Source organism: Stegostoma tigrinum, chromosome 44, assembly GCF_030684315.1.
Source record: "Stegostoma tigrinum isolate sSteTig4 chromosome 44, sSteTig4.hap1, whole genome shotgun sequence".
Classification (NCBI taxonomy): domain Eukaryota; kingdom Metazoa; phylum Chordata; class Chondrichthyes; order Orectolobiformes; family Stegostomatidae; genus Stegostoma; species Stegostoma tigrinum.
The window spans coordinates 9,529,101-9,556,480 of record NC_081397.1 but is presented as its reverse complement, the minus strand read 5'-3'; the positions used below and the strand labels follow the sequence as shown (position 1 = coordinate 9,556,480).

The following is a 27,380-nucleotide window of genomic DNA, read 5'->3' as shown; positions in this document are numbered from 1 at the left end:
GAAAGACCATGGCTATTCACCCTATCCATGCCCCGCATGATTTTATAAACCTCTATAAGGTCACCCCTCAGTCTCTGATGCTGCAGGGTAGAAAGCCCGAGCCTGTTCACCCTCTCCAAACAGTTCACACCATCTAGTCCAGGCAACATCTTTGTAAATACTTTCTGCACCCTCTCCAGTTCAACAACTTCCTTCCCATGGCAGGTTGGCTACAACTTCAAGCAGTAAAAGTGGGACTCAACAAATTTCCTGTACAGCCACAACGTGACATCTCAACTCCTATTCTCAATACACTGACCAATGAAGGCAAACACTTGCTTCACCACCTTATCTACTTGCGACTCCACTTTCAATGAACTACGCACACAAACACCTTGGTGTCTTTGTTGGGGAACACTTCCCAGGGCCCTCCCATTAACTGTCGAACCCCTCTCCTGTTTTGAACAATGAGAATGTGTGTGTTATCATCATTCTCTTCTTGTCAGTTATTGCAACGTGAACAAGAGCAACTATTAATGTATGCCTTTCCGTTTCTGTTAGGTCCATTTATGAGTTTAGTAATTGTTGCAAATATACCAGTTTTTGCTGTGTGACTGTGTGAGTGAAGTTCTCAATCGAAAATAATCAATTTCTACTCTTGTGCATCAAAGTGGTTTTATTCTCTGGCCACCAGTGATATTCTGTGACTGTGCTTCAATCTGAGAGAATAGTTATGAGGGTGTAGAGAGTGAGCTTTCATCCCATTTCCATTTGTTGTTTATGAGCTTTCTGTCAGTCAAAGAGTACAAATGTTCTAGAGCAAGCACAATGGGCTGAATGGCCTCCTGCTGACATGTACCAGGTCTGTATTTCTGAGGCATTTTCATTTATCCATCTGTGGTATAGTGTATCAGGATAAAGATATCATGTAGAAATGGACAGACAAGCTAATTTTTCTTTTTAAAAAGCTAGCCCTGTGAGTCAGTGTGTGCTGTTTCGTTTTTTAGGGTTCTATGGTATCACAGATACTTAGTTTTACCTTGTACTAGGATTTTTTGTTTTATTTATTTGCAGAGTTTTATTCTGCATCTGGCAGTCCATGTTGCATTCTCTACTTGTCAGGCTTTGGCAGGGAAAGTGCGTTTGTATTTCACATTATTTAATTTCTGTGTCTTTGTATGGGACATGTATTCATCAAAAGATTATTTTAGTCCTAAATAAAAATTCAAAAAAACTTCCGGTGCTGTATGTCAGTAACAAAAATGGAATTGGCTGGAAACGCAAAGCAGGTCTGGCAGCATGTGAAGAGAAATCATAGTTAACTTTTCAAACACTTCCACTGTTCTGCACAAAGGTCACATGGATCCGAAACATTAATTCTGATTTCTCCTCACAGATGCTGCCAGGCCTGCTGAGCTCTACCTGAAAATTCTGTTTTTGTTTATTATTTCTGTCCTCCTCAGTCACTGATAACATCAAAAGTTTCCTTCCATATTTGTACTCAATACCTACTCCATATATGGTCATTGTAACTCTGTAACAATTTGATCTGTTTGTATCAGCAATAAATAGAACCGCAGATGCTGGATAATCCAAGATAACAAGCTGTGGAGCTGGATGAACACAGCAGGCCAAGCAGCATCTTAGAAGTAGGAAAGGTGACATTTCGGGCCGAGGTATAGGTATTTAAGGAATAAAAGAATGAGGAAAGTAAGATTAGGCCCAATCAAGGATAGTAGTGGTAAGTTGTGTGTGGAGTCAGATGAGATAGGGGAAGCGCTAAATGAATATTTTTCAACAGTGTTCACTCTAGAAAATGACAATGTTGTCGAGGAGAATACTGAGATACAGCCTATGAGACTAGGTGGGATTGAGTTTCACACGGAAGAGGTATTAGAAATTCTTCAGAAGGTGAAGATAGATAAGTCCCCTGGGCCGGATGGGATTTATCCTCTGATCCTCTGGGAGGCCAGGGAGGAGATTGCCGAGCCTTTGGCATTGATCTTTAACTCGTCATTGTCTACAGGAGTAGTGCCAGATGACTGGAGGATAGCAAATGTGGTTCCCCTGTTCAAGAAGGGGAGTAGAGACAACCCTGGTAATTATAGACCACTGAGCCTTACCTCAGTTGTTGGTAAAGTGTTGGAAAACAATATAAGGGATAGGATTTATAATCATCTAGAAAAGAATAAATTGATTAGGGATTGTCAGCGCGGTTTTGTGAAGGGAAGGTTGTGCCTCACAAACCTTATTGAGTTCTTTGAGAAGGTGACCAAACAGGTAGATGAGTGTAAACTGGTTGATGTGGTGTATATGGATTTCAGCAAGGAATTCGATAAGGTTCCCCACAAGAGGCTATTGTACAAAATGCGGAGGAATGGAATTGTGGGAGATATAGCAGTTTGGATCGGAAATTGGCTTGCTGAAAGAAAAGAGCGTGGTAGTTGATGGGAAATGTTCATCCTGGAGACCAGTTACGAGTGGTGTACCGCAAGGGTCGGTGTTGGGTCCACTGCTGTTTGTCATTTATATAAATGACCTGGATGAGGGCGTAGAAGGATGGGTTAGTAAATTTGCAGACGACACTAAGATCGGTGGAGTTGTGGATAGTGACGAAGGATGCTGTATGTTGCAGAGAGACATCGATAAGCTGCACAGCTGGGCTGAGAGGTGGCAAATGGAGTTTAATGCAGACAAGTGTGAAGTGATGCACTTTGGTAGGAGTAACCAGAAGGCAAAGTACAGGCCTCATGGTAAGATTCTTAGCAGTGTAGATGAGCAGAGAGATCTCAGTGTCCATGTACACAGATCCTTGAAAGTTGCCACCCAGGTTGACAGGGCTGTTAAGGCGGCATACAGTGTTTTAGCTTTTATTAATAGTGGGATTGAGTTCCGGAACCAAGAGGTTATGGTGAAGCAGTACAAAACTCTGGTGCGGCCGCACTTGGAGTACTGTGTACAGTTCTGGTCACCGCATTATAAGAGAGGATGTGGAAGCTTTGTAAAGGGTGCAGAGGAGATTTACTGGGATGTTGCCTGGTATGGAGGGAAGGTCTTACGGGGAAAGGCTGAGGGACTTGAGGCTGTTTTTATTAGAGAGAAGAAGGTTGAGAGGTGACTTAATTGAAACATATAAAATAATCAGAGGGTTAGGTAGAGTGGATAGGGAGAGCCTTTTTCCTAGGATGGTGACGGTGAGCACGAGGGGGCATAGCTTTAAATTGAGGGGTGAAAGATATAGGACAGATTTCTGAGGTAGTTTCTTTACTCAGAGTAGTAAGGGAATGGAACGCTTTGCCTGCAGCAGTAGTAGATTTGCCAACTTTAGGTACATTTAAGTCGTCATTGGATAAGCATATGGACGTACATGGAATAGTGTAGGTGAGATGGGCTTGAAATCGGTATGACAGGTCGGCACAACGTCGAGGGCCGAAGGGCCTGTACTGTGCTGTTATGTCCTATGTTCTATGAATAGTGAAGCACATTAAATGGACGGAGTGGCTTTGTTCTAACTGAGAGTGAAGGGAATAGGGAAATGACCAATTGCTAACAAGGTGTAGAGCTGGATGAACATAGCAGGTCAAACAGCAACAGAAAAGCAGGAAGGCTGACGTTTCGGGCCTGGAGCCATTTCAGAGAGAAGGGTCGAGGCCTGGAATGTCAGCCTTCCTGCTCCTCTGATGCTGCTGGGCCTGCTGTGTTTATCCAGCTCAAACCTTGTTATCTCAGATTCTCCAGCGTCTGCAGTTCCGACTGACAATGACCAAATGATGTTTGTTTCTGGGGAGCATTGTAAAGTGCAGCGCATGCGTGATGTTGTTTCTGCGCGCCGCCCCCCCTCCCAAAACCGCCAAAAGGCAACAAAAAAGCTGCTTGTTGTGACCGGAGGAGCGCATGCGTGAGGTCCTCCCCCAGCGCTGCCATTGAGGAGCATTGAGTCAGTGAGTGGGAGAGGTTTGTTTGAGACAGGCCGCAATGGAGAGACCAGCGAACAGGGAAGCGAGGGAACAGCAGGCTCCTTCCAGCAGCGCATCGAGATGTGAGTCTGGGACACAGAGGGGGCTCCGAGACCGGCATTGATTCGGGCTCAGTTCAGGGAGAACCGGGGGCTGTTGGTAAGAGGCGGAGCGGAGCAGGAACTGGTCCCGGAACTTGGAGTGAGCGGCCTGGTCCTGGGGGTGGGGAGAGAGAGGCCTTTCTCGGGCTGTGTGTGGGCCTGCTGAGGGAGACACAGCGGCAAGAAGCTGCTGCTGGGGGTCAGTCTTGTGATAGTTAATTCTCCGAACGCTGATGGTAATTCATCGTTTAGCTTCTGTTTCACGTTGTTTGTTGCGAATTGGCATTGAATCGTAAAGAAGTCACAGTCCATGCAAACGTGTTAATCATGTAAAGGATAAACACAGCACTCGTATTAGAGATAATGGGAACTGCAGATGCTGGAGAATCCGAGATAATAAAACGTGAGGCTGGATGAACACAGCAGGCCAAGCAGCATCTCAGGAGCACAAAAGCTGACGTTTCGGGCCTAAACCCTTCATCAGAGAGCACTCGTATTTTTTTTAGTGCCTGTTGTTCTTCCCTTAAATAGGTAGTGTATTGGGAGCTGGGTATTGAAATGTGTAAACATTCAGTTCAAGGACTGTACAGGTGTTGGTTAGTTTTTGTATCTTAATAAATTGTTTTAGAATTTTGCACAAAAAGATGAGGAGGAGTCCAGGTAAATTATCGAGCCAAGTGTTCTCTGTTTGAATTGTTGGCTTTAAAACAAGGAAGTATTGTGAGTATTAATTAAATTTTGCCTTGATCAGTTCTAATATTTTCAAAATTGTTGGATGTTAATTTACAGGAGAATTCTGTTCTTTCTTCCTCCAGGCAAATACTTGATGGGCCAAGACTGTGTCATATTTCATCAGTACAGCATCTACCAGCTGCTCCAACCAAACAGCAGGTATGTTAGCACTGTCAGAGTGGAGAATTTACTTTCCACAGTCATAGGGGTGAGACTTGCACTGAGCTCAAATTCCAGATATATACATTCAATCCAAGGGTCAAACAACATCAACAAAATACAAACGTATCTCTTTCCCCATAAACCGGTGCAGTTCCAGTAAAGTTCATCTTTGAAAGTCCATTGTCTCTTTTAAGCATTTGAAGAGGGATCAATTGAATCTTCATCACAAATATATGCTCACTAACTGCATTGAATGCATGTTGAGGAAGGGCATTTTTAAAGTTACAGTCAAGGTATGTAAATAGTTCAAGTTGTCCTTGTAACAATGTAACCATATATGGAGTGGATATTGGGTACAGACATGGAAGGAAACTTTACATGTTATCAGTGACTGAGGAAGACAAATAATAAAGAGAAGATTCTGGAAAAGCACAGCAGGTCTGGCAGCATCTGTGATGAGAAATCAGAGTTAATGTTTCAGGCCTGGTACACTTCCTCAGTTCTGAACAAAGGCCACCAGATCTGGGAGGCATTGACTTCGTGGTCGTATCACTGCACTGTTGATGCAGAGACCAGACAACATTCTGGGGACATGGTTTCGAACACCCCACAGCAAATGGTGGAATTTGAATTCAATAAAGATCTGGAATTAAGAATCTAATGATGACAATGAATCCATTGTCTGTCAGGAAAAAGAATCCATCTGGCTCACTTGTTTCCTTGAGGGAAGGAAACTGGCATGCTTACCTGGTCTGGCCTACGTGAGACTCCAGACCCACAGCAATGAGGTTGACTCTGAACTGCTCTCTGGGCAATTAGGTGCAGGCAATAAATGCAAGCTGAGACAGCAACACCATCATGCTGTGAATGAATAAAAAATTACAGGTATTACTATTAGAAGAGAAGACGTTATTCTGACACAAGAGGGAGCATTTGTATGAACAACTGCGAGAAGGTTTGTGTGAGACAGTTTGAAGATTTGGAACAAACATTGAAGGGGAGAGTCAGCTCCTGCAAGAACAAACAGATGAACTAATGGTTTGCATAAGTACCAGAGGATCAAACACATTCATCAAATTACAGCCATGATTAATTCCAATCTCATTAATGAAAGGATATTGTCCCTTCGGGTGAACAGAGTTGGTTAGGGCAAGGGATGTGAATGATCCCAGATGACAGTCAGCCTAGAATTTCATGAAAACAGCAGATAAGGCCATTATGCAGCAATTTGTTGTTTCTTTCATATTATTCATAGTATTAAGAAATACTTTTAAAGACTCTTCCGATAATTATGATGAAATCGAGAAATATATGCACATAATAAAATACAAATCACTAAAAGCATTTGGGGGAAAGCTTCAAATAGAGATGTTAATTAGTCTCCGGAGGCTTTCCTATATCAGAACAAGGTGCACGAAGCATTCCTTTAAAGGTGAAAAATTAGTTCATGCCATTGCATAGTTACGCCAACCAGATGTGAAGTAGGTAATGAGTACAGATGTGGATGGAAACATTCACATCAGTAACTGAGCAGGATAGTATTAATCATTTGACCAACACATGTTCCAGACAGAGACAGGACGATTAAATAATGTGACGTTTAAATGCACACATCCTGTGTCAAAGCCTGACAGAGAATGCTTATTGAGTGCATGTGTTTTTTCGCTCTCGAAGTCTCACCACACAAACACACTCTCAACATACACACCTACAGTGGTTTACAATGACTTGCAAATACATACACGGCCCTGACATGTGCTAAACATGTACCAGGCATGAAGATCAAATACACTGCAAGCCTCAGAGCATGTAACATTCAAAATTGCTTCTCCTCATGGATTTCAGATCAGAGAGCTACCTTTTCATAAGAGACAAACAGTACCGAAGGTGAGCGAAGGCATCCAATTCCCGTGCATTTAAACCCATGGTAATTGCCGTGGTCATGAACTAAATATCATTTGGTCGCTCCCTCAGAAGAAAAAAACTGTTGGATTTTGTGACAGAATTCTCATGAACTGCTCATGAAACCAACAGATACAAACTGATAACTGCACTCAAACATTCACATGGCAGAAACTAACATGAACAGATTGATGACTAAACTCACATATCAACATTGCAGAAAAGAGAGGTAGGGATGGCTGTCTGAATATATAAATGTCTTTTTCAATCAGTCTGTCAGTTTTAGATTTAATTCAGTTTCTGACTGAATTCAGTTTCTATGTTTATTAAGCATATTTTTCAAGTTACAATCCAGATGATCGCTGTGACATTGTTTCAACAGTCTTCTTAGAGGTCGATGTTTAATACAGATGTGGGAAATACTGCAGTCACCATGAGTCAACGAAATAAATGATGAATGATACTTAAGTTTAGTTGACCAATAACTGATCAGGACAGAATTGCTCCTTTGATAAATATTAATCCCATACATAAACACAACAAATAAATGACGTGAATTCCACATGCATTTTTAGTGTCAAAGCCTGACAAATAGAAAAATCAAGGAACTGCAGCTGATAGGAATCAGAAACAAAAGTAGAAGTTGCCGCAAAACCTCAGCAAGTCTGGCAGCATCTGTGAAGAGAAATGAGTGTTCTGAAGAAGTGTCACAGGTCCCATAATATTAATTCTGCTTTGTCTCCATGTGGATGGACTGACAGACATAGGTACTGACTGATCCAGAATTAGTTCAAAGCGCAAACGCCATAACTACAGATATGATGCAAGGACTAACAACTGTGGAGTTCCATTTAAACTCCAGCTAACAGAAAATGATATACACAAAATGATTATCACTCACACATATACAGTCATAGACATCTGCGACACAGAAAACAGTCCTGTCTCTCACTGAGCCTGTACTGGTTAGAAACAACCAGGCAACAATTCTACATCCATTCAGCCAGCATTCAATTTCCATCAATATATCATGGTGGTAGAGGAACTACCATCCCTACCTTTATTGCCGGATAGTTGTCAGTTTTGTCACCGAGCAGAAATATATTTTTCTTTTATTCTGTCCTAAGCAGGAGGACTTTATAATCATGGACGTTTTTTTTTTCTAATTAGCTTAAATGTTATTCAAATAGCCCTGTGTTCCACATGACACTCCCTTTGAAGTATTACATCTCACACAATAGAAAACTAGTTGCCATTTTCTCAAATAAGGAACATAATAAAAAGCCATTCTTCAAAACAGTGGAGAAAGAAGGATTTGGCCAAATCAGGTAGATAGTAAACATTCTCCTTTTTTTTTGTTTGCCAGGAGAGTTCAGCAATGTTTATTCTTCAGTAAATTTAGTTTGACTGTTGCAGTTTTCTCCACTGCATGACAGAAAATAAAAATTCTGTCTTCTTCCTCCCCACACAGCAAGGGTAATGTCTGAGCCACAAAATAAAATAGAAGTAAATAAGCCAATTTTCTTTCCTGCACAAGGAACATTGTGATCAGTCAGCTGCAATGCAGTTGATTTGTTCGTGGCACTTTCCCTTTGGCTATAACATATTAAATTAATACCTTTACTTCAGTATTCCAAAACGTATGTCACTATGCAATATGAAACAATACTCATATCAATACTCAATACTCATATCATACTCGAAGATGTCCCTTGATATCACCACTGCTGTTTAGACTCTAATATAGCAGTTGCAAAGGTCCGTTCCTTTTCCCTCCTCAACTCTGAAGAAAAGCCAACACTCATACTATTGCAATGTCCTGCATTTTCATCTGCCTGTGAAAACCACAGGCTCAAACAACTGAAGAACATACGGTCTTTCCCATTCACTACAGGAGAGATGACTTGAAAACTCTCTCCTCTCCCACTGTGGTAAATGGTTCTCCAATTTACAGGAAACATTTAAACCGCTCAGTCGCATAATGCAGGAAGATTGAAACAGGATCCATTGAGTGTGGCTGTCCATCTTGTTTCATCACAACAGCTCTTTTCAAAAAAACTCAGATGAATTCTGAGAATTTGCACATGAGAGCAGCCCTAGTCCTGAGTGTTAAATTTTATTTTGCAAGTTCTTCACAAAATAATCACGCTGGTCTGTGTTGACTGTCTGTCTAATTTTAACGGGCAACAGACTGAAACCTGCAGCCCCATTGAATAGCACATTCTGACAGGTAGAGAAGTAATTCCTATATACAGAAATTGTACCTGTGAATGGAAGAAACAAGTAACAGAGAAGACCAAATAGGCAGCACCAGGTATTCTCCTTATTCATGCAATTAAGGACTTGAGGAAACTGATTTTCTGACACAACAACGAATGCAGTGAGATGGTGCCAATACACAATGCACGAACTCTTTTAAGAGCAACCTGAACCTCCCCCGTAAGTTCTGTAAGCTGCAGGGCTATGGGATGTGTGCAGGAAAATGGGATGGTGATGGCTGTCTGGTGTTGTTCGGGTCAGCATGGACATGATGAGCCACATGGATGCCTTCTGTGCTGGATCGTTTAAGTCAGTCTAGAGATCTGTGCCATTCTGTCCTTGTCAGTCTCTGCTGTGTAATACATAAATAATTTACCAAATTTGACAACAATGCTCTCACATTCGCCAAGTAGGAATTGACACGAATAAATCAATAACTAAACTCATATCCACAGACAGGTTTGTATAAGGTAGATGCAGTCATGGAGCTGTGCAGGTTTTGGTTACTTTTGAGACCTCACTCAAATGGTGTTGATGTCATTAAAAATTATTAGACAAGAAGCAGCTCAGTGCAAGACTGGAATCTGACCCATAGTTATGTTAGAATTCCTGGTGATAAACAAAATATCCAAATGACTATTAGCAAAATGTTGCATTGATCAGTTAAATATTGTCAAACCCAACTGATGTTGGTTTACAGGAGCTATCTGTTCCGTCTTCCTACAGACAAACACTGGAAGGACCAGGACAATGTAACATTGCTTCAGATCAAAGCCAAGTGTGATCAGCTCATTATAATAAACAGCAGGTATGTTCCCACTGTCAGAGTAGAGAACATCCTTTCTACAGTCACAGAGCGGATCGAGTCAGTCACACATTGAGCTTAATTTCCAACAGATCTGTTCAAACCAACAGTAAGACAGCACATAAAAAATGCAATTTTATTTTTCTTTGCTCTCCATTCAAAATGCCCAGTTCCAATAAGTTTCACCATTCATAGCCCATTGATATTTACACCATTTTTAAGGTGGATAGACCTCCTTGTCCAAAGTATGCACGCAGAAATTGAAGAAAATCTACATAAAATGACTCTAATAACATCTATCACATTATGAATCACATCTCAACCCATAAAATTACTGATTGCTGACAATTAAACCACTTTTAGAAGTAGAAAGCAACAAACATGGATCGATATCTAACCTTTCAGATTCATATTATGCAAACAGACCAAAAAAGATTGATGAGTCTCTCATATTGACTTTGCAGTAACTGACAGGTAAAGATTGATGAAAATATTCGCATAGCCAAAACTGGCATGCACACATTAATAACCACGCTCACATTCACACAGCAAACTGACAGCAACTGAACAATAAGTATGCTGTCATATCCACATTATCATATTGATGATAACACTCTCAATTTCACAAAGCATGAAGTGATAGGTACAAATTTGTAACTGCACTCACATATCCGCAGATTTGAAAAATACTGACAGGCACAGTTGTCCTCAAATATTTGCAAAGTAGATTCTCACGGGTACATAATGATACATCAGTTTACTTTCAAATTGACAGAGAAGAAACTTTGAGATACAAGTTGCTGTACATGCACATTTCCATATCGAAGCAACTGACAGGAAAAGTTTGAAAATAACCTTGAAGATAGCATGAATTGCAGATGCTGGAGCCAGCTTTCCCAGTTTCACGTGAAAAGGAGAATATTGTAGAGGAGAAGACTGAATTACGCGCTACTAGAATTGAAAGGATTGAGGTGAGTAAGGAGGAAGTGAGATCAGTTCTACAAGGTGTGAAGGTAGATAAATCCCCTGGGCCGGATGGGATTTTTCCGAGGATTGCCTGGGAAGCTAGGGAGGAGGTGGCAGAGCCCTTGGCCTTGATCGTTGAGGCCTCATTGTCTACAGGTTTAGTACCAGAGGACCGGAGGGTTGCAAATGTTGTGGCCTTGTTCAAGGATGGCAGTAGGGATGACCCAGGCAATTATAGACCTGTGAACGTTGTGTCTGTTGTAGGAAAAGTTTTGGAAAGGATTATAAGAGAGAGGTTTTATAATCATCTAGCAAGCAACAATTTGATTGGAGATAGTCAACATGGATTTGTCAAGGGCAGATCATGTCTCACAAAACTCAACGAGTATTTTTGAGAAGGTGACCAAGCATGTGGATGAAGGTAGGGCAGTTGATGTGGTGTACGTGGACTTCAGTAAAGCCTTTGGTAAGTCTCCACATGGTAGGCGATTGAAGAAAATACGGAGGCTTGGGGTTGAGGGAGATTTAGCAGTTTGGATTAGAAACTGGCTTTCTGTAAGAAGGCAACGAGTGGTGGTTGATGGAAAATATTCAGCCTGGAGTCCAGTTACTGGTGATGTGCCTCAAGGATCTGTTTTGAGACCACTGCTGTTTGTCATTTTTATAAATGAATTGGACGCAGGCCTAGGTGGATGGGTTAGTAAGCTTGCAGATGACACTAAGGTCGGTGGAGTGGTGGACAGTGTGGAAGAATGTTGCGGGGAGAATTGGATAAACTGCAGAATTGGGCTGAAAGGTGGCAAATGGAGTTCAATGTGGATAAATGTGAGGTGATTGACTTTGGGAAGAATAATAGGAAGGCAGAATACTGGGTCAATGGAAAGATTCTTGGTCGTGTGGATGTGCAGAGGGATCTTGGTGTCCATGTACATAGATCCCTGAAGGTTGCCACCCAGGTTGATAGTGCTGTTAAGAAGGCGTACAGTGTGTTAGGTTTTTATTGGTAGAGGGATTGAGTTCCGGAGTGGTGATGTCATGTTGCAACTGTACAAAACACTAGTGCAGCCTCATTTGGAATATTGCATACAGTTCTGGTTGCCCCATTACAGGAAGGATGTGGAAGCACTGGAAAAGGTGCAGAGGAGATTTACCAGGATGTTGCCTGGTCTGGAGCGAAGGCCTTATGACGAAAGGACTTGGGTCTGTTCGCATTGGAGAGAAGGAGGCTAAGAGGCGATTTAATAGAGACATAGAAGGTGATCAGAGGATTAGACAGGGTGGACAGTGAGAGTCTTTTTCTGAGGATGATGACATCAGCTTGCAAAAGAAGGCATAGCTACAAATTGAGGGGTGATAGATATAAGACAGATGTTAGAGGCAGGTTCTTTACTCAATGTTTAAGGCACTGGAACGCCCTGCCTGCCAATGTGGTTAACTCAGCCACATTAGGGGCATTTAAACTGGCCTTGGATAAAAGTATGTACGATAATGTGATAGTGTAGGGGGTGGGCTTAGATTAGCTCACAGGTCAGCGCAACATTGAGGGCCGAAGGGCCTGCTCTGCGCTGTATTGTTCTATGGCATAAACTGACAGGTACATTTTGATAACTACTCTGATATTCACAGAGCAGAATCTGGCTGGTCCTTATAAGCGTATTCACACGGTCACCAAGTAGAAACTGAGATTGATAACAGTAACATTCAAAATTGCAGTAACTGACAGATAGAAGTTGATAATTGCAGTCACATTTGCATTGCAGTTACTGTCAGGGTCAGATTAATAACTATGCTTTTGCTGACTTGCTTGCCAAGCTTGTAAGTTTGTTTACAGACATTTTGTCATCATCCTACGTGACATCATCAGTGCGCCTCCAGTGAAGCAGTGGTGTTATGTCCTACTTGCTGTTTATGTGCCTCGGTTTGCTGGGGTGGGTGGCATCACTTCTGGATTTGTCTCTTAGTACATGGAGTCCAGCTTGACATGTTTATTAATGGAGTTCCAGTTTGAGTGCCAGCCTCTAGGAATTCTGGTGCATGTCTTTGGTTGGCTTCTCCTTGTATGCCTACGTTGTCCCAGTCAAATTGGTGTCCGTCTTTGTCCGTGTACATTTAGATGAGTGATAGTTGGTCATGTCTCTTGGTAGCTGGTTGGTGTTTATCCTGAAGGCTAATTTCCTACCGGTTTACCCTGTGTAATGGTAACGACGATCTCTTCATAATCTTGTAAATAACTTAACTCCTTTTTACATTTCATATCTTGTAAATAACGTTGGTTCTGTCGGTCATGGTTTGCGGATCCTTTGTTCTCATCAGTAGCTGTCGGTTTGTGGCCTACCATGATTCCTACTGGGCGGTGTAATCTAGTGGTCATTTCTGGTATGCCGTTAATGTATGGCAGGGTGACTAGTGTCTCTGGACATGTTGTGTCTTTCTGTTGTCATCTGTTTTGTAGTTATTGGCAATGACGCTTTTCAGGTAACTATCACTTCTAAAGACACTGTATCAATGTTCTTCCTTGGCTCTACACAGCTCCGGGTGTGACAGTGTATTGTGGCTGACTTGAACAGCGTTTTGATGCAGCTTTGTTTGTGGTTCTTGGGATGATTGCTGTTGTAGCTGAGTACCTGACCTGTATGAATTACAAACCTTAATAACTACTCTTTCAGATGCTCAGAGCTGAAACTGACAAGTACAGATTGATAAGGAAACATTACCGTAGCAAAGCAGTGTGTCATGGACAGACTGATAATTTCAGAAACACATTCACTGAGTAGAAACTGACAGGAAGAGAATGATCTCTATACTCAGGTACCCACTTAGCAGAAACTGACAGGAACAGGTTGATGATAACACTCCCAGTTTCACACAGCATAAACTGACAGGTTTAGATTTATGATGACACTCAAGTATTCACAGAGCAGCTCATTGTTACATGTTGAAAACTGCACTCACAAATTCACCTCACAGAAACTGACATGTACAGATTGATAATTAAACTGTCATATTGACATAGCAGAAACAGAGAATGAACTCACACATTCACCCAGCAGGAAGTGAATAGTATGGATTGATAACGGCACTTTCACCTTCATATTACAGAAAGTGAGAGGCGTCAATGAATAACAACACTCACACAGTCAAGTCTGACAAACTGACAGGTACAGGGTGATCACTATACGCTTTCATTCCAATTGCATTAACTGACATGTGCAGGTCAATGGACTCAACAGACGTAACAGAGACAGATAATTGCATTCATTCACTTGACACAAACTGTGTGGACTGTGTTGATGACTGCGCTCTCAGATTCACAGAGCAGAAACTAACAGGTACAAATTAAAACTGCACTCATACATTCACAAATCAGAAACTGAAAGGTCCAGGTCAATATCTACACTCACATATTCACAGAGCAAAAACTGTCATGAACAGACTGATCATAACACTCTGTCTCCCACAGCATAACCTGACAGGTTCACTTTGATAACTACGCACATTCACTGAGCAGAAAACACCAGGGATAAACTGATATCTAAACTCACAGATGGACATTGCAGAAACTGACTGACCTAGAAGGATAAGTACACTCACCTTCTCACAGCAGAAAATGACAGGGACATGTTGATAACTACAGTCACACATGCATATTACAGAAACTTGCAGGTTACATTCAGAGGTTGACATGACAGAAACTTGACAGAGACAGACCGATAACTACACTCCCTTTATTCACATTGCATATACCTGCCAGAACAGTCTGACAACCAGACTTTCATACTTGCATATTGGAAAGTGACATTTACAGATTGATAATTCTGCTCAAATAGTCACCTGGCAGAAACTAACATCACATCAATAACTAAAATCATTGTAATAGCAGAAACTATAGAGACTGAAAATGACACCCATAGCCACAGAGCTTAAAACAAAACCTGACAGATACAGATTGATAGTAAGCTCACATTTCTTTATTCATTCACAGGGCAAGGGTGTTGCTGGCAAGGCAACATTTTTGCCCATCCCTAATTGCCCAGAGGGCAGTTAAGAGTCAACTACACTGTTGTGGGTCTGGGGTCACATGTAGCGTGGACCAGGTAAGGATGGCAGTTTCCTGCCCAAAGAGACATGATTTTTATTTTCTTCTGACAATTGCCAATAGATTCGTAGTCATCATTATACTCTTAATTCCAGATATTTATTGAATTCAAATTCCACCATCTGCCATAGCGGGATTTGAACCTGGTGCCCAGAACATTATCTGGATCTTTGGAGTAACAGTCCAGTGATAACACCACTTGGCCATTGCTTCCCCCATTCACACAGCAGAAACTGACACGGAGACAATAATAATGACACTAACGTTTACGTCACAGAAAATGACAGGCACTGACTAACAATTATGCTCTCATGTCCGCAGCGCAGATCTGACAGGGAGAGATTGGTAAACACACTCACATATTCACACAGCAGTGACTGAGAAAGATTCATACCTGTCCTCTCATTCACAATACAGAAACTGACAGGTATAAGTTGATAACAGCACTCATGGTTTCACAGCATATTGCCTGACACTCGCATAAACCTCATAGAAATTGTCAGATATAGGTTGATAATTAAACTCTCATTCGCATAGCAGAGATTGACAGGTAAAGGCGGATGACAACAGTCATATCTTTACATCGCAGGAACTGACAGGCATAGATAGATAAATACACTCAGATTTTAACAGCAGGAATGGGAAGGTGCAGGTTAATAACTACAGTCACATAGTTGAACTGCAGAAACTTATAGGGTCACATTGATGACAACAGTCAGACATTCACATGACAAACTGACAGGTACAGATGGATACCGAAACACACACTCAGCAGAAACTTTGAGGTAGAGACTGGTAATGACAGCCATACATTCACAGAGCACGCACTCACAGGCATGGATTGATTATCAAACTCATATTTTAACACAGCAAAAACTGACGGGCGGAGACTGGTAACTGCATTCACAAAGCCACACAGCTGAAACTAACAGATACGTAAGGATAACTGCATTCATGCATTCACACAGTAAATAGTGACAGTGACTGATAGATAACTGCACTGCCATCCTTTGTGTATCACAAACTGTCAGGAACAGATGCACTCAAATATTGACACACCAGAAGGTGACAGGTACAGATTGACATGCAAACTCTCATATTCAGATACCAGAAAATGGCAGGTACAAATTGATACCCATACCCACACTCCCATATGCACAGAGAAACTGAGAGGGAAAGACTGATAAAAGCAATCAGACATTCACATAGCAGAGCCTGGCAGCAACAGAATGATAAATAACTCTTGCATTCTTATAACAGAAACAGTCATGGATTGACTGAAAATGTATTCATCGAGCATAACCTGACAGGTACAGAGTGATAACTGCTGCCAAACATTCACAGAGCGCATACAAAAATGGACAGATTGATAACTAACCTCACATTTTCATATGACAGGAAACTGAAGGAAACAAATTAGTAAATACACTCCTATTCACATAGCGAAGACTGATATGGACAGAATGATAACTACAATTACACATTCATGCTGCAGAGTCTTTCAGGGATAGATTGATAATTGTACAAACAAACTCCCCAAGGAGAAGCTGACAGTCACAGATTTAAAACCAAACTCTCATATTCACCAAGTAACATGTGGTAGGTACACTGTGACAACTGAACTCAAATAGTCACAGAACAATATCCCCCGTGTAGAGTGAGATAACTACACTCTTGCATCTGCCTTGCAGAAACTAAACTCTCATATTGATGGAGCACAAATTGGCAGGTACAGATCAATGCCTGCCCACTCATATTGATGCAACAGAATGGACATGTAGGGACTAGTCACAACACTCATACATTCTTTTGTAGAAACTGATCGGTATAGATTGAGAATTACACCTGTACTTTCACATAGCACAAACTGAATGTTACGGACTAATAACATACACATTCGGACAGCAGAAGTTGACAGAAATGACAAAAGCTGACCTGAGATATTGAGGGATACAGAGACTCTGCTCATGGAAAACAAGGAGGAATATATTGGGTTTAAGCGATCAGACTCTGATGAATCCCCAGATAGCTACAGAAGGAAATCAGAAGGTCAAAAAGAGGGTATGAGATGGATCTGGCAGATTAGGTAAAAGGTAATCCCAAGCGGTTGTACAGCTATATTAAGAGTATAATGGTGGCTCAGGAGAGAACAGGCCCCCTTAAAGGTCAACATGGTGGTCTATGCGTGGTGCCAGAGGAGTTTGGGGTGGGGGGTGATTTTTAATGAATATTTCTCCTCCGTATTTACTAAGGAGAGAACCATGGATGCGAAGGAAATAAGGGGAACAAGTGGAGATATTTTTAGACTGCATACATATTACCAGAGAGGAGGTGTTTTCAGCCTGAGAGCGTATTGAGATGGATGAATCCCGAGGCCTGATCAAGTCCAGCCTTGGATGATGTGGCAGGCTAGTCAAGAAATTGCACAGACCCTTGCAGAGGTTTTTGCTTTCTTTTTAGCCACTGGTGAAGTTCTGGAAGACTGGAGGGTGGGTAATGTTGTTGCATTGTTTAAGAAAGGTAGCAAAGACAAGCCAGGGGACGACAGGCCAGTGAGCTGACATCACTGGGAGGCAAGTTAGCGGAGAGGATAGTGAGGGACAGGATCAACCAACATTTGGATATTCCATGTCTGATTAGGGATAGTCTGCAAGGATTTGAGAGTTGGAAGTCATGTCTGACAAATGTTTTGAGACTTTCAAAGAGGTAACCACACAGATAGATAAGGGTAGGGCAGTGGATGTTGTCTGTGTGGACTTTAGTAAGGCCTTTGACTAAGTCCTGCACAGCAGGCCAATAAGGAAGGTTCGGTTGCATGGCTACCCAGGGTGAGTAGGCTAATTGGATTCAAAATGTATTTGATGGGAGGTAGCAGAGGGTGATGGTTGAAGATTGTTTCTTGGACTGGAGGCCTGTGACTTGTGGTGTGCCACAGGAGTCTGTGCTGAGACCTTAGTTATGTGTCATTTACATAAATGATCTGGATGTGAATGTACAAGGTATGATGAGTAAGTTTGCCAATGACACAATATTGAGAGGCATTGTTAATAGCGAGGAAGTTTGTCAAAAATAACAGAAGGATCTTGATCAGATGGGTAAGTGAGCTGAGGATTGGAAAATGCAATTCAATACAGAGAAGTGTGAGGTTTTGCACTTTGGAAGTCAAACCAAGGTAGGACTTGCACAGGAAGTGTTCAGGTCCTGAGGAGTGTTGTGGAACTGAGGCACCTTGGAATACAAGTACATGGCTCATCGAAAGTGATGCCACAAGTGGACAGGGTGGTGAAGAAAGCATTTGACATGCTGGCCTTCATTGGTTGGAACTTTGAGTATAAGAGTTACGTTACAGTTGTAGAAGTTGCTGGTAAGGCCACATTTGGAGGATAATGTACAGTTTTGGTCATCCTGTTAAAGGAAAGTCATTTTTAAACTGGAAAGTGTGCAAAGAAGATTTACGAGGATGTTGCCAGGGCAAGGAGGCCTCAGTTATAGGGAGAGGTAAGCCAGGAGAGTACTTTATTCCTTGGAACATAGGAGAATGAGGTATGACCTTATTGATGTGTGTTACATCATCAGAGGACAGTTAGGATGAATGCATACAGTGTATTTTTTCTGCAAGAATAGGGAATTGAAAACTAGAGGGCAAAGGATTAAGAAGGACATGAGAGAGTGGTGCATATGTGGAATCAGTGAAAGTGGTTGAGGCAGGTACAATAGGAACATTGAAAAAAACATTTGAATAGCAAGGGTTTAGAGAGACATAGACCAAATTCAGGCAATTGGAACTAGCTGAATCAGCACTGTGGTCAGCATGAACCAATTTGACCTGAAGGGCCTTTCTCCATGCTGTATGACCTCAGACTACAATGGGACCTTGATCAAAAGGAGCAATGGGCTGTGGATTGTCTGATGGAGTTTAATCTTGACAAACATGAAGTGCTACATTTTGTTAGGGAAAGTCAGGGCAGGACTGGCAGACTCCAGATAAGCTCCAGGGAAGCCAAACCAAAGGGTCTTCGAGTGCAGGTTCATAGCTCCTTGCAATGGAATTACAGATAGACAGGTCAGCAAAGAAGGTGTTTGATACACTTGCCTTTATTGGTCAGTGCATTGAATGTGTGGTTTGGGAGGTCATGTTGTGAATGTACAGAACATTGGTTCAGCTTCTGAGAAAATGCATTCGGATCTGGTGTCCCCTTAAAATGGGAAGGGGTTTTTAAACTTGAAAGAGTTCAGAAAATGTTTAAAAGATTGTTGCCACGGTTGGAGTCTTGGCCTTTGGGGAAAGACTGAAGAGACAGGGTTTGTAGGGGCTTGTTTTCCACGGAGTGTTGGAGGCCGAGTGGTGACCTTCCAGAAGATTATAAAATTATGAGCAGCATGGATAGGGTGAATAATCAAGTTCTTTTGCCCAGAGTAGAGGAATCCATAACTCGAGGGCATGGGCTTAAGTGGAGAGGTGAAATGTTGAAGAGCAACCTAAGGTGGGCAACATTAGCTCGCAGCGAGTGGTGCATAACTGGATTGAACTGCCAAAGGACGTGGTGGAGGATACGACAATTACAACATTTAAATGGCTTCTGGATGGGCACAAGATTAGGAAGGGTTCAGAGTGGTATCGGCTAAATGCTGGTAAATGGGACTAGATTAATTTACGATATCTGATTATTATGGTCGAGGTGGACCCAAGAGTGCTGTACATCTCTATGACTGTATGACAGGAACAGATTGTGAGAGAGTGATAATCATTCACACTGCATAAACAGACAGGGACAGATAGATAACTGCACTCGCATTTTCACATAGGAGAGCCTGACAGACATTGGACAAAACTATCCTTCAATAAACCTGAATCTCTCAATGACACAAGTGTCCTGCGGAACTCAGAGAGAGATGAAATAAAATAATATTACACAGAGAGATTACTTTGAGTAGAACAAAACACACTGCCACAATTAAAATCACTCAGATACTGTGTTCAAGGTATCATTAAATGACAAGAACCAGTTGATTTTACGAGTGAGCTCGGAGTTTGTTCCGTGTACAGAATTTGGTTTGTGTCTCGCATTTCATTGAAGATCCTGACAGATCCGCATTGTCTCCATAAACTAACCAATCACAGCGAGGCTGATGTGATGTTTGACATTCCTTTTAACTGTCCAATCACGAACAAAACTTTCCCCCATCCCTCATTAGCATTGCTGACGCGGTAAGGCTATAAAAAGCGAGCTCCGAGCCCGTTTTTGCTTATTCTGTGTCTGAAAGTGACCGTCACGATGGTAGATGAGAAGAAAGCGCAGGCAACTTCCAAGAAGGGCGCCAAGAAAATCATCAAGAAGGCGCCAGCGAAAGGCGGTAAGAAGAGGAGAAAGTCCAGGAAAGAAAGTTACGCCATCTATATCTACAAAGTGATGAAGCAGGTTCACCCCGACACCGGCATCTCCTCCAAGGCGATGAGCATCATGAACTCGTTCGTCAGCGATATTTTCGAGCGTATCGCAGGGGAGGCTTCCCGCCTGGCCCATTACAACAAGCGCAGCACCATCAGCTCCCGGGAGATCCAGACCGCGGTGCGGCTGCTGCTGCCCGGGGAGCTGGCCAAGCACGCCGTGTCGGAGGGTACAAAGGCGGTGACCAAGTACACCAGCTCCAAGTGAGACCCCACATTGTGCTGAAATAAACACATCCAAAACCCAACGGCTCTTTTCAGAGCCACCCACAATTTCAATGAAGCAGTTGAACCATTTTTCGTTTGTAAATGATTCTCGGTATCTATAATTCATGTCTCTAATCTTTATCTTTGTTTACACAAACGTTCTAAAAATTAATGTGCTGTCCCTGTCCCTCTGTCGGTTAGTTTCGGATGCCTTCCTACCCAGTCTCTCCCTCGCTGTACAGAAAACACATTCATCGTCAGTCAGTCATTTTTTTTCAACAACTCCGATGTGTTCCAGTTATTATTTACCCCTTGATCAGGAATTTCACCCCCTGGAAAGAAAACTAACTGCTCGAGTCCCACGAAAAGTTGTTGGGGGATCTCTTGTCATTGAGGATTTCAGCTGTCGGTGAGAGGCTTTCAAAATAAACTGCGATAAAGCCAGAGCCAGGATTGCAGTCGCAAGTGTGAAACTGTTGTGTTCAAGGAGAATATGGGAGGGCAACTTCAAACTATTGTTTCAAGTTTTAACCCGTTCACCCCGAAAAACGTGGTGTAAGTTTTTATAAATACATCAGCGTGCACTTGTAATGTGAAATTGAATTAAATTCAAAGAAAAATTAAACTGTTTATTCCTCTTTGTGAAACTTTTCCCCCTATATCCTACATGTTGGAGGGTTTTTCAAATTTGTCCCAATGGGGTATGAACGCTGGATTTCACCCGTGGCAATGAAAAATTATGATTTCTTATTTGAGTCCCATTAAGAGAAATGCCGCGCGATTCCTTTTTCAATTTCCAAATCTGTCAGGGAATTTATCCGATTTTTTTTCAGTTTGCAGTGTGTGGGGCTTTCTGCTGTCGGTGAGAGGCTTTCAAAATGAACCGAGACCGTCCGGAAAGACTGATCCAGCACAATAAGTGAGGGCTATTTTACAATGTTTTCTGAAAACGGTGTGGCTTAGGGAGTGACAGAGAGAGATTATGTGAAGTGAACATTTTTAACTGAAAGGAAATTAAATCGTAAGCATTAACGCAAAAATCCTTGTAAAACCTCTTCCTCGTATTGCCCATATTGGCGGGCTTTTCAAATCGGACAGAAAACGGTTGATGATTTGGCGCCGGTATTTTCCTACGGTTTCCACGCCGACGAATTTTGTTTTATTTTCAAATCTCCCCGCGGGTTCTATCCGGTTTTGCAGAAAGCTATAAATGAGGCTTTCTGCTGTCGGCGGGAAAATTTCCAAGTGAACTGAGATAAAAGCAGAACAGCTGCCGGACTGGCATCGCAAAAGTAGAAACATTGTTGATCTTGTGCAATAGGGAGCGAGATTGTAAAATATTGTTTAAAGCAGTATTGAGTTCAACGAGAAAGAAACAGTTGTGTGATACTTTGATTATTATATCCGGGTGTAGATGTGAATTAAATTCAATCTGTGCAGAGAATAACTTTCGGCGGGCTTTTCTTTCCCCCTTCCGCTTCATGTTAAGTTTTTTCGCGGGGTGGGGGGAATTCAAGATCAAAAATAGTTGGTTTCAACTAGGCCGGGAAATTAGACAGAGATGGTGTTGACGTATATAGGTGTATTCTACAAGTAAATTATCTGAAGTATGAACGCATTCTTCTTTGTAAAACTTCTACCCATTTCGAAGTTATTGGCGGGCTTCTCCAGTTTGAAAGAAAGCGGTTGAAGATTTGGCGCCGGGATTTTCCGGCCTCCTCCCCGGGCCCTCTCCGGATTGGTGAGGGAAGCAGATATCTGATTGGGCATTGAAACGACATGAGGAGATACTGAACAATATGACCAATCAGCAATGGCCGCACCCCCATTCCTCCCGAAGGTATAAGAGTGCGGGATGTGGCCGCATTGCAGTATTTTCTGTGAAAGTGTTTGAGACTGTGGCGATGTCTGGGAGAGGAAAGGGCGGTGGCGGTAAAGCTCGGTCGAAGGCGAAGTCCCGGTCGTCCCGGGCTGGGCTGCAGTTCCCGGTGGGCCGTGTTCACAGGCTCCTGAGAAAGGGTAACTATGCTGAGCGTGTGGGTGCCGGAGCGCCGGTCTATCTGGCTGCGGTGCTCGAGTACCTGACGGCTGAAATCCTCGAGCTGGCCGGTAACGCGGCCCGGGACAACAAGAAGACCCGCATCATCCCCAGGCACCTCCAGCTGGCCGTGCGCAACGACGAGGAGCTCAACAAGCTGCTGGGAGGTGTGACCATCGCTCAGGGTGGGGTGCTGCCTAATATCCAGGCTGTACTGCTGCCCAAGAAAACCGCCGCTGGGGGCGCCACTAAAAAGTGAAGACACTTCTTGAATCTGACAACCCAAAGGCTCTTTTAAGAGCCATCCACAACATCAGTGAAAAGCAGCTAGACTTTCACTGTTGGCTAACTAATTTTCATTTTATGTGCAAACACGGTCCGGTAAATGCGCAGAAATAATCCCTTTTGTTTTCGCTTTAACAGTGATAAAACTAGAACGGGACGAATAAATTTGGAGGGTTTGCTGCAGGGACAGCGACTGCGACTTTAAATAGTGACTCAAAGCGGTATCCCCATCCAGGGAACATGAGACATGGAATAGCTCGGCCCCAGAAAGATGCCATGCGAGACAGAACCGACCATCCTCAGAGGATCGAATACACTTGTGGGAGATTGGGCAAAATTTCGATTGCATGGCCAAAACTACAAAAATCATTTGTATAATGTGGCGGGTTTTGAAATTGGCGTTTGTTTCCCACCCTCCTTCTCCGGCAAGTTCAGTTACAGCTGGGGAAACGCCACGGGAAGCAATTCCCACACAGGCGGTCCAATTGGAAATGTACCAATTATAAAGGGTGGAATGCAGTACTTGAATTTGTTGTGATTACTGAAAATTTATAAACCTGATTGTCCCGAGTTGCCTCGTCTTCAATATCAATTCGTGCAGCCCAGACCCATTCATTTTCTGTAACTCTTGTTGCATTGAGACATCAATAGCATGCTGTGTGTTGACATTAACTAAAGTCCAGTGCCTGACGATTGCTGCTCTCTCGGGACAGTTTAGTGGCTCTGAAAAGAGCCGTTGTGTTTCTCGGGGTGAATGTACAGGGCCGGGCACGCTCCGTTTAGGCGCGCTCCCCGCGGATCCGCCGGGCCAGCTGGATGTCTTTGGGCATGATGGTGACCCGCTTGGCGTGGATGGCACACAGGTTGGTGTCCTCAAACAGCCCCACCAGGTAAGCTTCGCTGGCCTCTTGCAGGGCCATCACGGCCGAGCTCTGGAAGCGCAGGTCGGTCTTGAAGTCCTGAGCGATCTCCCGTACCAGGCGCTGGAATGGCAGTTTGCGGATCAGCAGCTCGGTGGATTTCTGGTAGCGGCGGATTTCCCGCAGAGCCACCGTGCCGGGCCTGTAGCGATGAGGCTTCTTCACTCCGCCCGTGGCCGGAGCGCTTTTGCGGGCCGCTTTGGTCGCCAGCTGCTTGCGGGGAGCTTTCCCTCCGGTGGATTTGCGCGCTGTTTGCTTGGTTCTGGCCATTCTCTACAACACACACACACAAGCTGCTACTCTCAATGCTGAGTCTGCTGCGGCGCTGCCTATTTAAGGGAATGGAGAGCCCGCCCTAGAGCTGGGATTGGATACAGTCCCGTCCCTCAAATCCCCGAGAAACAGCCACTGAAGGACAGAAAAGGCAGTAAAATAATTATTGGAGGCTGATTGGTTAACTTGAAATGACAGTTGGTCAATTTCAAATCGCCCGCCGATTTCAGCCTGACCTTACAAAATATTAACAAGTCCCATGCGCCTGCGCCTAAGATTATATCTTATGCTTTACAAAATTTTCTTGTGAACCTAACTTGCAGTCAGCGCGGAGAGGGCTCTGAATCATTTCCTGACGCACCTCTAACAGGCAGGTGGAATGAACACGCCACTAAAACCTCGGCACGGCTACCAGAATCAAAACTGAACAAATTATCATTCCTGGGAGCGTCAATGAAGGACAAACACTGTAATATGTATCATTTGCGCCTGGGCCCAAAATTACGGACAGAGCAAATTATTATTCCTGGTATGGACAGCTGGTGTTATTACTGATATTCTGGTATTCACATGGAAGAGAATCAAAGATTTAGGGTTGAGAAACAGATCAGCCATGGTCGCATGACGGAGCCGGCCGCTCCTTCTGTATGTGACATAACCAGCTGCAGAACCGTATCGTCTCGACTGGCCGTGAAACCTCTATCTGTAGTGTAGGGATATCTTGATTATAAAACACGTTACTGCAGACAGTATAATTTAACAATCGCGCTCTCTCTCTTGCAACGCGGCACACGAAGTTAATATATTTCCTGAAAGATTGATGCAAAATTAAAAGTCGCTGCACCAGCCCTATGTGCTGGTTCCCCATCCTCAGGTCTCCGCTCTCAATCGGAGTGTTTGGGTGGCTCTGAAAAGAGCCTTTGGGTTCGCTGGAAAAGGGACGATTTGCTCAGCCGCCGAATCCATACAGAGTTCGGCCCTGGCGTTTCAGAGCGTACACCACATCCATGGCAGTCACCGTCTTGCGCTTGGCGTGCTCAGTGTAGGTCACCGCATCCCTGATCACATTCTCCAGGAAAACCTTCAGCACCCCGCGGGTCTCCTCATAGATCAAGCCCGAGATGCGCTTGACCCCGCCACGGCGAGCCAGGCGCCGGATGGCTGGTTTCGTGATGCCCTGGATGTTATCACGGAGCACTTTGCGATGCCTCTTCGCTCCGCCCTTTCCCAGGCCTTTACCTCCCTTCCCTCTTCCAGACATCACGTTTCTTCACTCCAATCGCTGCCGAATAAGACCCGAGGTGCCTCACCTTCCTTTTTTATATAGCCCGCCCCGACCTGACTGAGAAAGAGCTGACAGAGAGTGAGAGGCGGCCCGGGCAGGCAACTGAGTGACAGGCAGAGAAATGTCCAGCTCCGCCTCCAGCTAACTCCCGCCCCCAACTGGATCTGGAACTCAACCTTTTCTCCACAAGGGCAGTGAACACAAGGCCCGGCAGAAAACCTGCAGACTCAAACTTATGTTCAAAGATAATAAAACCTGGATATTTTGAAGGCAAGATGACAAAGTGTGAAGCTGGATGAACACAGCAGGCCAAGCAGCATCTCAGGAGCACAAAAGCTGATATCACTGATACAATTTTAAAAGCAGTTGTGAAACAATTAAAAGCCCATGTCCTGGCCTTTCTTTCAGAAGACAGCAAGTCAGCTTCCATTTCACAGATAGCAGGAACTGCAGATGCTGTAGAATCCGACAAAGTCAGTTTCCATTGCTCCCGGTGAATCAGACAAAATCATTTCTTGGGGACTGTGTTGTGAAGCGGGGTTTCTGCGCCAGTGTTACTGTCTCCCTGAATATGTGAAATAGAAATGGACAGGAACTGAAACTGACATTTCCACAGCCATCATAACAAAGTGTGGGGCTGGATGAACACAGCAGGCCAAGCAGCATCTAAGGAGCTCAAAAGCTGACATTTTGGGCCGAGACCCTTCATCCAGCCATTTCACTTTCCACAGCCATGTCACATTCCTCAATGACTGCCTCTGGCTCAGGCTCACCCGACGTGGTTCATTCTCAGGGTCAGTGCAACATGTCCAATTCTGTTCACTATCACTCACGTTAACCTATACAATACCAGGTTCATTTCTTTGCTGCTTTCTTGGTAACTTCGGTTTTCAGCTTGGCCTTCGCTTCAGTGAGCGTTTCCAATGTTTTCAATTGTATTTGCTCCTCCTGCTCTGACAGTGAACAGTACAAAATCAATCCCAACCGGAGATCAGCTGTTCTCCACTAAACAGAGACACACAGATGGTGCAGTTTCTCAGCATGGGGGGTATGTAGCTAACCACTGTCAAGGTGAGTGTGTGCCCGGACGGACTTTCCGAGAGGGGAAGGAATAGTGATGACCCCACTGTAATACAGGAGGATTGTTCTCAGGGTCAGTGCAACATGTCCAATTCTGTTCACTATCACTCACGTTAACCTATACAATACCAGAGAGATTTGGGATTGTAGTCGGGGGTTGTAGTGATAGAGCTTGCTGTTAGGGTGGATGGAGGCTATATCAAGTCTGATCAGTGTGTGAGTGTAAAACTGTGTCACAGAGTCGTGCAGTAAGGCATTCTTTGACTTGGGCCTCAGCATCATTGTATCCTCCACTGTCAACATCCTGGGAGCTACCATGAAGGACAAATTGAACCGGACTCACCCGATAAATGCATTGGCTACAATAACAGGGCCAAGGCTATGGATACTGCAGCAAGTAACTTCCCTCCTGATTTCTCAAACCTGTCCAAAATCTCCAACATTCAAGTCAGGAGTGTAAAGGTTTCCCCTCTGTAGCCCCCATTACCTGTATTAGTGCAGCTCCAACTGCACACAGCAAGCAATGTACTATCCACGAAAAGGCTGCTCCTGTTTAATTGGCACCACATTCACAAACATCCACTCTCTCAAATATAAAATTAGATAGCACCTACCAAACCCACAACTACTTCCATCTTGAAAGACAGCAGCAGCAGGTTTATGGGAACTGCATGATCTGCAAGATCTTCTCCAAGACACTCACCATCCTGACTTGGAAGTATATTGGCCGTTCAGTCTGTGTCAATCTGTGAAAATCCTGCAATTCCCTTACTCATGGCAATGTGGGCCGACCTACAGCTCAGAGATTGCAACGGTTCAGGAAGGCAGTTCACTACCACCTTCTCACGGGCATTTCAGGAGGGTCAATCAATGCTCAGACCAGTC

General features: G+C 43.5%; 3 protein-coding genes across 8 annotated transcripts in view; 2 read left to right on the top strand and 1 right to left on the bottom strand.

Moving 5' to 3' along the window:
- Window positions 1–21,202, top strand: part of LOC132207015 (late histone H2B.L4-like) — a 55,852-nt gene extending 34,650 nt beyond the window's left edge. For 3 of the 6 annotated variants that reach the window (XM_059642195.1, XM_059642193.1, XM_059642196.1), the window contains 3 exons: window positions 4,852–4,927; window positions 9,818–9,899; window positions 20,224–21,202. In XM_059642195.1, coding sequence (XP_059498178.1) covers window positions 20,235–20,615 — 381 coding nt within the window. In that variant the 5' untranslated portion in view covers window positions 4,852–4,927; window positions 9,818–9,899; window positions 20,224–20,234 and the 3' untranslated portion in view covers window positions 20,616–21,202. Of the gene's footprint in view, window positions 1–3,902; window positions 4,019–4,161; window positions 4,273–4,851; window positions 4,928–9,817; window positions 9,900–20,154 lie in introns of those variants that run through there. The other 3 variants (XM_059642197.1, XM_059642198.1, XM_059642194.1) reach the window with 3 other exon arrangements.
- A 1,314-nt stretch (window positions 21,203–22,516) lies between these two features.
- On the top strand, window positions 22,517–22,911 carry LOC132206876 (late histone H2A.2.2-like). The gene has a single exon (XM_059641984.1). The coding sequence runs from the start codon at window positions 22,519–22,521 to the stop codon at window positions 22,909–22,911; it is 393 nt and encodes a 130-aa protein (XP_059497967.1). The 5' UTR covers window positions 22,517–22,518.
- A 2,168-nt stretch (window positions 22,912–25,079) lies between these two features.
- Window positions 25,080–25,391, bottom strand: LOC132207032 (histone H4). The gene has a single exon (XM_059642222.1). The coding sequence runs from the start codon at window positions 25,389–25,391 to the stop codon at window positions 25,080–25,082; it is 312 nt and encodes a 103-aa protein (XP_059498205.1).
- Window positions 25,392–27,380: the final 1,989 nt, after the last annotated feature.